This window comes from Macaca fascicularis, chromosome 7, assembly GCF_037993035.2.
Source record: "Macaca fascicularis isolate 582-1 chromosome 7, T2T-MFA8v1.1".
Lineage (NCBI taxonomy): Eukaryota > Metazoa > Chordata > Mammalia > Primates > Cercopithecidae > Macaca > Macaca fascicularis.
The window spans coordinates 98,947,530-98,960,342 of NC_088381.1; the positions used below are offsets into that span (position 1 = coordinate 98,947,530).

At 36.5% G+C, this 12,813-nt stretch overlaps 1 protein-coding gene across 28 annotated transcripts in view; it reads right to left on the minus strand.

Annotated features, from left to right (window-relative positions):
• The window catches only part of HECTD1 (HECT domain E3 ubiquitin protein ligase 1), a 111,805-nt gene that overhangs the window by 26,283 nt on the left and 72,709 nt on the right, over positions 1 to 12,813 (minus strand). For 16 of the 28 annotated variants that reach the window (XM_073997172.1, XM_073997166.1, XM_005561023.4 and 13 more), the window contains 7 exons: positions 11,976 to 12,110; positions 10,934 to 11,073; positions 10,329 to 10,652; positions 8,979 to 9,145; positions 8,708 to 8,884; positions 4,017 to 4,853; positions 3,110 to 3,331 (listed from right to left, as the gene is read on the minus strand). In XM_073997172.1, coding sequence (XP_073853273.1) covers positions 3,110 to 3,331; positions 4,017 to 4,853; positions 8,708 to 8,884; positions 8,979 to 9,145; positions 10,329 to 10,652; positions 10,934 to 11,073; positions 11,976 to 12,110 — 2,002 coding nt within the window. The remainder of the gene's footprint in view (positions 1 to 3,109; positions 3,332 to 4,016; positions 4,854 to 8,707; positions 8,885 to 8,978; positions 9,146 to 10,328; positions 10,653 to 10,933; positions 11,074 to 11,975; positions 12,111 to 12,813) is intronic. The other 12 variants (XM_005561025.4, XM_073997169.1, XM_073997163.1 and 9 more) reach the window with 2 other exon arrangements.

Below are 12,813 nucleotides of genomic sequence, written 5' to 3' on the forward strand. Positions count from 1 at the left end.
TGTCCATTTTTTCTTTCTCATCTTCCCTTTTTCACCAGCATTAAAAAGCTCTATATTTGACACATGTGACCACATCATAGAATGAAATGTCTCTCAAAACACAACATGTTATGATATTCGTGCCTGTGGTAAGAGAAAAACCACAAAACACAGTAAAAGTTTACCCGGCATATACAGATGGTATAAACTGATGTTACTCTGATCCTTCACCCCAGCAGTCTTAAAGTGTCTACCAGCTTTAACAATATAAAAAAGAAATCTTCTATCATATGTTCTCACTTATAAGTAGAAGCTAAACCTTGGGTACACATGGACATCAAGATAGGAACAGTAGACACTAGTGACTCCAAAAGGAATCAGGAGTGGGCAAGGACTGAAAAACTTCCTATTGGGTACTATGTTCACTATTTGAGTGACAAGATCAATATAAGTCCAAACCTCAGCATCACGCAATATATCCCTATAACAAACCTGCACATGTATTCCCTGAATCTAAAATAAAAATTACATTAAATTTTTTTTCATCACCTCACAATAAATTTTTTTTTGAGACAGAGTCTCACACTGTCCCCCAGGCTGGAGTGCAATGGCACAATCTTGGCTCACTGCAACCTCCGCCTTCCGTGTTCAAGAGATTCTCCTGCCTCAGCCTCCCAAGTAGCTGGGTCTACAGGCGCCCGCCACCATACCCGGCTAGTTTTTATATTTTTAGTAGAGACGGGGTTTCACCATATTGGCCAGGCTATGATCTGCCCACCTCGGCCTCCCAAAGTGCTGGGATTATAGGCATGAGCCACTGCACACGGCCAACAATAATTTTTTTTAAGGCTGGTCAAACCTAACAACAAAATTTAAAAGTCAATCAGTAGTTCTAACTTCATTTTTTTTGGAGACAGAGTCTTGCTCTGTCACCCAGGCTGGAATGCAAATGGCACAATCTTGGCTCAATGCAACCTCTGCCTCCCAGGTTCAAATGATTCTGGTGCCTTAGCCTCCTATGCAGTTAGGACTGTAGGCGTGGGCCACCACACCTGGCTAATTTTTTGTACTTTAGTAAAGAGGGTTTCGCCATGTTGCCCAGGCTGGCCTCACACTCCTGACCTCAGGCAATATGCCCACTTCAGCCTCTCAAAGAGCTAGGATTACAGGCGTAAGCCACAGCGCCCCGCCAGTTTACTCTTCCCTCCCCACGATCATCTTTAACTTCCCATGACCAAGAACTAATGCTTGAAGTGAACATAATAACAAATGAGTAGAGAGGGGCACAGGGCCACCATGAGAAATAATAAATCAGAAAACAGTTTATGCAATCAATTTATAACACTTTGGTGTAATAATCACCATTTTGCTACACATTTGTTTGATAAGAAAAGCGGAAACAGAAATATAACGACTTTCTTAAAACTTTGGAACATCATATCAAATTCTTGCTATGAATTAGGAGAGGCTATATTCTCACAAAAATGAAGAAAACATTAAAAAGGGGGTATACACAAAATAGCACTTTAAAAATGTATCTTCATATAAACTTTGTCTTTAAAATTACTCCCAATTTTTTTTTAAAGAAAAACAGGCAATATGATCAAGGATATATGGTAGAGGGTATTCCAAAACAATAGGGATGGAGTGCAATGTTTTGGAAAGCAATTCAGTAATTATTATTTTAGGCATTTATCCTAAGGAAATATACTAAAATACAGTACAAGAAAGTTCATTCATAATGATGTTTATGGTAACGAAAAAGTTATAACTTAAATATAAAAAATTGATAATTTATTAAATGATCATACAGTGAAATATTTGACAGTCATTTCAAATGTTACAGAAACCCATCCAACATATGTGAAAATGTTTTCACAATGTATTGAGTGAAAACAGCTGGCAGAAAAGGATATGATCCTTTTTTGTTAAAAAAGCAAAATCATACATCAAATGATATACATCAAATGATTAACAGTGGTTGTCTCTGGTAGGTGGGGACTAGACGATTTTAATTTTCTTCTAGTTTCTATTCAGAGCATTATTTTTCTAATAAGATAAAATAAGAGAAATAGAAACACAGACTGTATCTTAACTGAATCAAATACATCCCTTTGATTACAACATGGAAGCCATAAGGCTGTTACTGAACTTTCTGAATAAAATTTAATTTGCAAGAATCATGCGTTACCTAACTAAGGAATTATTTCCAAAAGTCTTTGATAACAGCATACAAGGAATATCATTTTACAAACCTTATGAATCTATTACAGTTCTTCTCTCAGTAATAAGAGTGTCAAATCACTTTATGGTTCTTCCATTAAAACTTCTTTTGTGACAAAAGGCAAAAAAAAAAAAAAAATGACACATAAAGTCCCTAGATCTACTTCATGTATAATCAGATAACTGCAATTTTTTTAAAAATATTTTTTCAGAGACAGGGTCTAGCCCTGTCACTGAGGTTGGAGTACAGTGGCATGATCACAGCTCAGTGTGGTCCTGAACTTCAGAGCTCAAGTAATCCTCACACGTCAGCCTTCTGAGTAGCACGACATCACACCTGGCTAATTTTGGGGGTGTAGGGGTGGTAAAGATGGGGGGTCTATGTTGCCCAGACTGGTTTTGAGTTCCTGAGCCTCAAGTGATCCTCCCACCTTGGTGTCCCAAAGTGCTGGGATTATAGGTGCGAGCCACCACATCTGACCAGGTAATTTTTTTTTGAGACAGAGTCTTGCTCTGTCGCCCAGGCTGAGTGCAGTGGCGCGATCTCGGCTCACTGCAACCCCCACCTCCCGGGTTCAAGCAATTCTCCTGCCTCAGCCTCCCGAGTAGCTGGGATTACAGGCAACCACCACCACGCCCAGCTATTTTTTTTGTATTTTTAGTAGAGACAGGGTTTCACCATGTTGGCCAGGCTGGTTTCGAACTCCTGACCTCATCATCCACCTGCCTCAACCTCCCAAAGTGCTGGGATTACAAGCGTGAGCTACTGCGCCTGGCCCAAAGATTACATATTTATAAGAAGAGAGAATAATTCTCTTTAAACAAAAGTTTAAAATATCAGGAGAAAACATAATAAAAGTATCGTTATTTAAGTATCTAAATACTTCAATTTTAAATTATAACTTACCATATAAGGAATATTCTGCTTCCTGACCTGTGTCACTCTCACTGGAAGTTGATGTGAGGCTGGTGGTTAAAGTATTACTTAATGATTGACCAACTGATAAAACTGTTGTTGCTGTAGCTACATTGCTGCTGCTAGTAACACTGGACGTTGACATAGTCACTGTTGATGTAGTACCAGGTGTGGTCAAATTAGGGAAACTCTGAGCACCCATAAGAGGAGAAGCTAAAGACAAAAAATGAAGCAAATCAGTACAAATAGGTGAGACTGTAGAAACCTTACAAAAACCAAGTTTTATATTTTTTAAAGAGTGAGGTCATAAAACACACTAATAATAAAATGGTTCCTGAAAAGCAACAACTTTGGGAACCCAACTGAAATCCAACTAAAAATTCTTTTTATAGCACTATTACATTTTTAAATATTATGCCTAACTTTTTTAAAGAAATGAAACAAGCAATGAAATAATTCCCAATGTATTTTCCAAGGGAATTATTTTGACCTGTAAGCAGCTTAAATTGGAATTTAACTTTCAGAAGCTAAGATCAATGTAGAGTCTAAATAAAAGCTATACTTACATGATGCTTTGGTTTCACTGCACTATGATAACATTTAATAGTCATCTATTTCCTCATGCAACTTTGCTTAATGATGTATCATAAAGGAGTGAAAATCAGAAGTATTGTTTTATCCTTCTAGAATAAGAGGTTCTTTATCACACCTAATCTGAATTCTGAAAATATTATGATTCTAGAGAACTTAACTTCATATTCCTGAAGTGCTAAATTTGATGTAGCTTTATCTAATATGGTTAATGACCTAGTTAAAAACTGCAGCCAGAACAAGAGACCCTACTTTGCATCCCTCCAAGTGGAAAAAGCATTGGTTCCAGAAGGAAAAGCTCACTTACTTGCTGTGCTCATCACATTCCTCCCCAAAGTATTAGTGTTGTTATCACTGCTGCTTCGGCTTAGATTCATGTTGTTCGTGGCATTAGTCCGTGCTATGTTTGCCACTCTCCTTACAAAACTCTCCAAGCTAGATGTTTCTCTTGAGGACAGGTTAGGTACACTTGCACTAGAGCTCATAGGGGCCCCAGCAGCCAACAAAGAACTCACTGACAGTCTGTTACTTGCTGAAGAGCTAAGAGGTCGTTGTGAAGCTGCTTCTTTATTAGTTAATTCAGATACTGAACTAACATCAGGAGAACTAACACTGACAATTCCCATGGATATTGCACTAGACTCCCCAGGAGTACGAACAGAACTATCGGGGCCTAACTTCCTTTCAGCATTTTCACTTCCCGTCTCCGCTGTTAAGGTGCTGGTGCTTGCACTGGAAGACGACCCTACTTCTGTTTGAGGGACGTTTTCAGCAGATGAAAGAACAACAATTGGTTCATGGACATCAGCTCCTGAAACTATACTGTGTTCCATTACAATTTCTGATCTCCGTTCCGTTTTGGTCGAACCCAAGCTGATGTCGCTGCTACTGGCCACGCTACACACAGAACTGCTGCTTCCTTTTCTACTTGAGGAGCCTGCAGCAGCAGATGTCTTGTCTGGACAGTTGTTTTTCACCAAGCTGCTCCATGATTGCGTTGTGCCTGAAACAGTGGATGAAACAGGTTTGGGTGATGCCACTGTATCAGGGTCGTACCCTGGTGCAAGCTTGAGGTCAAATTTTCCTTCTGCGCCCATACGGTAAGAGTTTGAGCCACCAGCATCCCAGGTGACATCAATCCAGCCTGGAAAGGGACAGGAGTTTGTGAGACCCAGCAGAAAGCAGATAGGAGCGTGTCAGACAGTAGCTCCACAATATGGGATCAGCTTTTCATCAGTGCTGTCCTTTTCTGAATTTCTAGTCAATCAAGGTCTGCCAACTAAAATATATGTAAATTTTTGGACTCAATTATTTGACTATATGACTAGTTATCTGAAAGTCTATAATATTTAACTCTCATGATAAAAATATTTTAAGGACAAGAAATATGTACTGTATACAAGGGTTTCCAGGAAATGTTTAAAATTCTTCCTTTTATTTCCCTTATTTCTGAACTATTCAGTCTATGACATTTAAAAGCAATGTAAAGGTCATGTTTAAATCTACTGGGTTGTTTTTCATTTTTAAAATTATTTGATTTTTAGAGATGAGGTCTTGCGTTGCCCATGCTAATCTTGAACTCCTGGGCTTAAATGATCCTCCCACCTCAGCCTCTTGAGTAGCTGGGATTACAGATGTGAGCCACTGCACCTGGCTTGGTTACTTCTTAAATGGAAGAACTGTTTAAGAAATTTTAAAAGATTGATATACGTGGTAAAATACTGCCACTTCTGCAAGTAAACACAATCTAGGTAAAAGTTTTTAAATTAATAAGTATAATTATGTGTAGTCAAATTTTCTGTCTAGAAAAACGTGCTAGCTTACCATTAATTTCTTACCATTAATTTTGGCTAACCTCTCAAAATATTCATATATTACCACAGAAATTTTAGGTCACTAGCTCAAATAAAATACTAAAGTTAGCATTTCGGTTGTGTTCTCAAAGTTCAGTGGTTCCTTGGTTCTCTTATGTTAAATAATTAAGTTCAATAAATTTGAATAAGCACAGAAAATTCTAAAAAAAAATTTAAAGAGCATACTGAGCTCTTTTATTAGAAACTATCTGCTAAAGCTACTAACATGTACAGAACTAATGAGCATAATGATATTCAATTTATATATTTACTTGTAGTTGAAAAATAATATTCTTTTTTTAAAAAGGTAATGAATCTCCAAAAGCAAAAAAAAAAAAATGTCTATTAAAAGAAAATTAATATAAATTTTACAATCTTATTTTAGTGTTATAAGCTAACTATTTCAGGGAAAAACATAAGACACAAAAAACATTTTTTTAAAACTATAACAAGCCTTTATAAAGTTCTTACCCACACATAAAAGGGGCCCAAGTTCACATACACACCCATCCACACACCCAGATGCCCACCCACACATACACCAAGTTCATATGTTTATGCTGGCACTCAGAGGGAAATAATATTGAATTACCTGTGGGGATTATCTGCATATGTGTTCTTTGAAAGGAAAAGTGACTGCCCCAAATCTACATAAGTAGCTTAGATGAGATTTTTCAATTGCCTCTATTGTTTTCTGTATGCTGAAATAATCTCTGAAGAACCAACATTTAACTATCTCTTCTGCTACACAGAAATGTGTGAGAAAAGAAGAAGGTTCAAAAACACAGCCCAATCTCAAATAAAAGTAACTTTTGTATTGTATTAATTGGCCCAAAAAACATACTCTCTCAACTCCTTCTATGCCCAAAAGATAGACAAAAAAAATAGAGTCAGTAACGACTAGCCATCATTAGAAATGGTTGGCTTAAGTATTTGAAAGCTAAGAACCCTCTCTGACATAGAGACTTAAAGGCATAACTTGATGGGAATGGCCATGTTGATTAGCCAAAACTAAATTTCTACATTTGTCAGATCAGCAAAAATAGGCCTTTCTTGAATGCTAAACCCTGAAATTTCTAGGCTACATGATTTCTGTTTTTCCCATCTGTGGCAGATAAAACAAAATAAAACAAAAAAAAACACTCAAAATATTCAGATTTACATGTGAGCACTCTGTCATAAGGAGATGCCATACCTCACAGTTCAAATGTATTTTATAGATCAGTAACATTATACTGAAATGTAATTGCAACTTACTATGCAGCAAAAATGAATCAAGAAGAAAAATAACCTACAGTGTCTATTTACCTTTGTATAGGCAATTGCTTAAGTTACTCTGCTTTTAACATTTGTACTTCAATAAAATGCTTATGTATGTATAGGAATATCACAGTGCAAGATGCTGCTAGTCCAGGCACAAAGTATTAAAATTATTTTGTGAAGATTGGTGGTTGTATTAAAACTGTTGTGCCATTGTATCTCGGGGGAAAAAACAATATTCTAATTTCCCTATGCAATTGCTTCAGTTGACTCCATCCCGAGAAAAAAGAACTGCATTCACACGCCTCTAACTAGCCTCTTCTTCTCAAGTCACATACATCAAGGCCAAAACAATTACAGGAAATAGAATAACAACTTTTTAATAAGTATCATCAAGATGCCCAAAAAACAAGAAAATTTGAAATTTCTGAGTTGAATGGTACTACTGATGTCTCAACTATTACTGGTATTTATGAATTTTAGGTCACTGTAAACCTGTATGATTAAAATGATTTGCAATTAGGGCCTGATACTACATAAAAACATCTGGCAGTAAAATAATCCAAGAAATAGAATCTTAAAAGCAATATAATCAAAGGGTTTATTTGAATAAATAAATGTCTTTACCACATAACACATGAAATTAAATGTCAGTCATTCTCCTAAGTACTTAAAAGCAATATAATCAAAGGGTTTATTTGAATAAATAAATGTCTTTACCACATAACACATGAAATTAAATGTCAGTCATTCTCCTAAGTACTTTCACATTTATTCTAGCTCTTTAAATATGTGGTGTAAGTTGCCGGGCGTGGTGGCTCATGCCTGTAATCCCAGCACTTTTGGGAGGCCGAGGCGGGTGGATCACCTGAGGTCAGGAGATCGAGACCAGCCTGACCAACAGGGAGAAACCCCGTCTCTACTAAAAATACAAAATTAGCCGGGCATGGTGGCGCATGCTTGTAATCCTAGCTAGTTGGGAGACTGAGGCAAGAGAATCGCTTGAACCCGGGAGGCAGAGGTTGCAGTGAGCCGATATCACACCATTGCACTCCAGGGAACAAAAGCAAGACTCTCTCTCAAAAAAAACAAAACAAAACAAAACAAAACAAAGCAAAACAAAAAACAAATGTGCTGTAAGTTGAGAATATAAACATTTTACTTTTTTTAATGCTAAAAACTGATACAAAATTGATGAAAACAAACCTACTGATGTTTAGGCAAATTATCTGCTAATAAATCAACCTTATAGTTTGAAGAAAACAATTTGCCACTATAATTGCTTTGAAGTTAATAGTAATAAGTGGATGACTTTGCTAAACTTTGCAGCATCAAAGAAACTCGATTCACACAGCAATATTTACAAAACATGATAAACTCCTCCCAAAAAAGCAGGTAGGCTGAGAAACATTTTGAAACAATAATCTACTAACAGATAAAGAGACGATGCGTTTTGTTCCATGCTTTATTAAAAAATAGTTAAGTAAAAATGCTAATCCTTTTTCTTCTACATGATTTATGATACCATAAAAATTATTGCGTGATTCCTGTGACACTAACAAGATAAAGAAAAGCATAAGAAGTTAAAATAAAACTCACAGTAAGCTTGAAAATAAACTAGAGGGAAAAAAACCAGAAGTGTATCTTGAAGATACTCAACTTACACTAGGCTTGATCACTTCCAAAATATTACAAGTTTCTAGTCAAAACCCAAGAACTTAAAATTTTCCCTTATTTTCTTTACATTTTTTCCATTTACAATGTGATATCAACAGTTCTTCTAAACAGTGCTCATACATTTATGCAATCTATAAATTATCTTGAAAGACATAAGAAAAAACTTAACTACCCATTTTCTACACAAATGTGCTGAGCACCTACTCACCATTGTGCAGTTCTCCTGTGACAGTGCCTTCTCCCTGTGGGCTGCCATCCTGATCTCGCCATTTCCAATCCAAGCCTCTGATAACACGAGCTCCTGGAACCATGTATTTCAGAACCTGGGAGCGTACTAGACGTCTCTGCCGTCTAAGATTAGCTTCTGCTTCTTTAGCTGCTTTCCCTGTTAGGCAGAAATTGGAGAAATAAAAACCAAAACACTTTTTACAAAAGTAATTGTTTCAGTAAGTTAGAAAAGTCTCCTATCATCTCTTTACCTAGCTGATCTTCACATACTCCATTTACAGTGCCATAAAGTTCAAATCCAGATAGTGAGAGGTAGTGTGTCTGTCCACTGGCATTTTTCCCCATCTGTTTAATTCTCACATGTCTCCACCCTTGTTTCTCATCCTTTGGTGGATCAAGAGGCCAAGTTGCAGTTGACCTGTTAATATGTTAGAGAAAAAATTATGTAATATTTTAAAACAGATGAAAAAGAAATTCAAGCTGGGGAAGATTTTTTATATAACAGAGACCTGTAGAAAAAATACACTAACTTTCATATTCACTCAACAGTTCATTACAAGAATCAAGAAATCAAGGGAAAAAAAGTAGTCAAGAAAACAAGTTAAAAATGAAACACTTAAATGTACGCTATTGATTTGACTCATAACATTAATGATTTATGATTAATATAATTCAAAGATAAAAGACAAAACGATGGGTGCAGTGGTGTGCCCCTGTTGTCTCAGCTACTTGGGTGGCTGAGGTGAGGGGAATCACTTGAGGCCAAGAGTTAGAAAGCAGCCAACATAACAAGACCCCATTCTCTTCACACACAAAAAATAAAAAAGAAAAAAAAAAGTTTACAAAGAGTAGGAGAAATTCTCTTATGATGGAAAAAAGGACTTAAAAACGTTTTTTGCAAAGTTTTAAACAACGTATTAATGTTTTGTCTTTAAAGCATGAAAAAGGGGTAAAAACATCACCTATTAATCCTAATGTTAAGAAGCTCCTCTCATACCATATCAAATGCCAAAAGCAATTTAAGTACATAATCTACTCCTTGATATGTGCCAAAATGTATAAATAAAATTTAGTATAACTAATATTTTAGAAGTTACTGACTTGTCTTTTAAAAACTAATTCAATACATAAAATTTAAGGATAGATAAAAATAAAAACATTTTAAGTCAGCCTTAATTCTACAACCAGCAATAGCCACTGCTAATATGTTGAACATTCCAAAGTATTACGTGATTATATGGAGAGTTGATGGAAAGCTTATTTCACTTGTGTCCATTAGTGTGCTCTGTGTGTGTGTGTGTGTGTGTGTGTATGTATATATAGCTATATACCAATTTTTAAAATATTCATAGCTTCTCAGCCTTTTGGCTAAGATCCAGTGTAAAATATTCAGCTCAGTTTTCTACTATTTAATCTAAACCTTTTGACAAAGTTTTAGTAAAGTTTCAAACTTTTAATGCCTGAAGTATCAAGTGATTTGTTTTTAGAAGGAAAATTTTGCTTCAATATTTCACAAAGAAGAGAGCTCTAGAGTATAAAATTATAAAAATAAACAAAGCTCTTTAGTGAGTTTTCCAATTTGCAAAGACTCCTCAACTAACCCTGGTTCATTGAGACTGCAGTCATCAACATGGGTATACAAAGAAGTCCAGTTCTGTCCATCTTTGGATACCTGGAAAACCCAATTTCTCAGTGCAGACCTTCCATAACCACGAGCATGACGAAGTGTATATGCTGATGGTATCACCCAGAGACCCAGATCTATGGCAAACCAGGCATTCTTATCATCATTGCTATGACAATTTAAAGCTGAATTATCACGACTTAGTATGTCTTCTAAGCGGCCATAAGGTAGATTTCTTCCTTCTGATGACGTTACTACTACAAGTCCATAGGCAGCTGGATTTACCCATTCATAAGCAGTTCTATACAAAAATAAAGAAAAATTAGCAAATAACAATGTTAAGATAATTGCATTTGCAGAAGGTTTTAAATATAAAAGTATATTAAGTACAATTCTAGAATTAGCAATTTAGACATTTTTTTCCTCATAAAAAGTAATTTGGATAATCTTAACTTCTACCTACAAGGCAAACTTCCTTAAACCACAGAATATCCAGAGTGTTAACAATTTTATTCTACTTCCTACAATTCTTTTACCAAGCGAATATGGTCACTCCAGCTTAAAGTAGAATGACTGACTTACTTTGCATTTGTTCCAATCCAGTAAATGATTCCATTTTCATCAAAATCATGCTGGTGCCGAAATATAAAATTTTGTCCTTCTCTTAATTTTCGAACAAAAACAAATGAAGATCGGTCAAAATCATACCACTGTTTTGCTACCTAAACCAAAGAAAATATGAAAGACAGTCACCTTAATAATGCTGTTTTCAAGCATGTGAATTGTTTTCTTTTATTATCACAAATGCTCATTTAGGCTGGGCGCGATGGCTCACACCTATAATCCCAGCACTTTGGGAGGCCGAGGCGGGTGGATCATGAGGTCAAGAGATGGAGACCATCCTGGCCAAAATGGTGAAACCCCGTCTCTACTAAAAACACAAAAATTAGCCAAGCATGGTGGCGGGCACCTGTAGTCCCAGCTACTCGGGAGGCTGAGGCAGGAGAATCACTTGAACCTGGGAGGCAGAGGTTGCAGTGAGCCGAGATTGTGCCACTGCACTCCAGCCTGGCAACAGAGTGAGACTCTGTCTCAAAACAAAACAACAACAACAACAACAAAAAACAAACAAAAAAACACAAATGTTCATTTAAAAATATGCAAAAAATATAAAGAAAAATAAAAAGTCCCACAACCAAAGCACCTTGCTATTAATAATCACAGAGTATTTCTTTAGTTTATTATTCCAATGGATAGAACAAATTCTTGATCATACTGTACAAAAACATTTTTCTGTTACCATTAGTCTTTATACATTTTTATGGCTATATGATATTCAAATTAACAGAAATAATTTTATACACAATTGTCAATTAAATTTAAATTTTTAATATGAATTATCTATTTAACATTAATTCATTGATTTGAATTAAGGTTTTTGTTTAGTATTTCAATATTACAAAATTATAATAAACATCTTCATGTAGAAATCAGTTCTAAAATGGAATTACTGGGCCAAAGTGTATTACCATAACTCTGGATATATACTTCCCAAATTACTGTTCTAAAAGGCTAAACCACTGCTCAGAATGCCTATTTCACCATGCCCTTGCCAGAAACTCACCATTTTCAAAAGGTACTGTTCCAGAGATTCAACTGTAGCCAAAGGTTCCATCTTCAACATTCTGCCAGTCCTGTCAATCAATGCAGTTTCACCAGGTGCACGTTCCAACCGAAATCGTAATCTCCTTGTAAGTATCTACACAAAAACGATCAAAATACTTTGGAAAACGTCTTGGTTTTTGTCTCAGAGTTGTAAAAAATGATATACCCTAAAACAACTGCGATGTATGAAGTATAAACATAATGGAAGTATGAACAAATGTCTGTTTTCTATTAAAGATTCTTTTTTTTTTTTTTTTTTTTTTTTGAGATGGAGTCTCGCTCCTGTTGCCCAGGCTAGAGTGCAGTGGATTGATCTTGGCTTACTGCAACCTCTGCCTCCCAGCTTCAAGCGATTCTCCTACCTCAGCCACCCAAGTAGCTGGGATTACAGGCACATGCCACCACCCTGGCTAATTTTTGCATTCTTAGCAGAGACAGGTTTCACTATGTTGGCCAGGCTGGTCTCAAACTCCTGACCTCAGGTGATCCGCCCACCCTGGCCTCCCAAACTGCTGGGTTTACAGGCGTGAGACACCACGCCCAGCCTATTTAACATTCTTTAGGCCAGGCAAGGTGGTTCAGACCTGTAATCCTAGCACTTTGGGAGTCTGAGGCAAGAGGATCAATTGCTTGTGCCTAGGAGTTCAAGACCAGCCTGGGCAACACAGTGAGACCTCATCTCTACATATTAAAACAAACAAACAAAAAATTAGCCGGGCATGCATGCCTGTAGTTCCAAGTATTGGGGAGGCTAAGGTGGGAGGATCAACTGAGCCTGGGACACAGAGGGTGCAGCG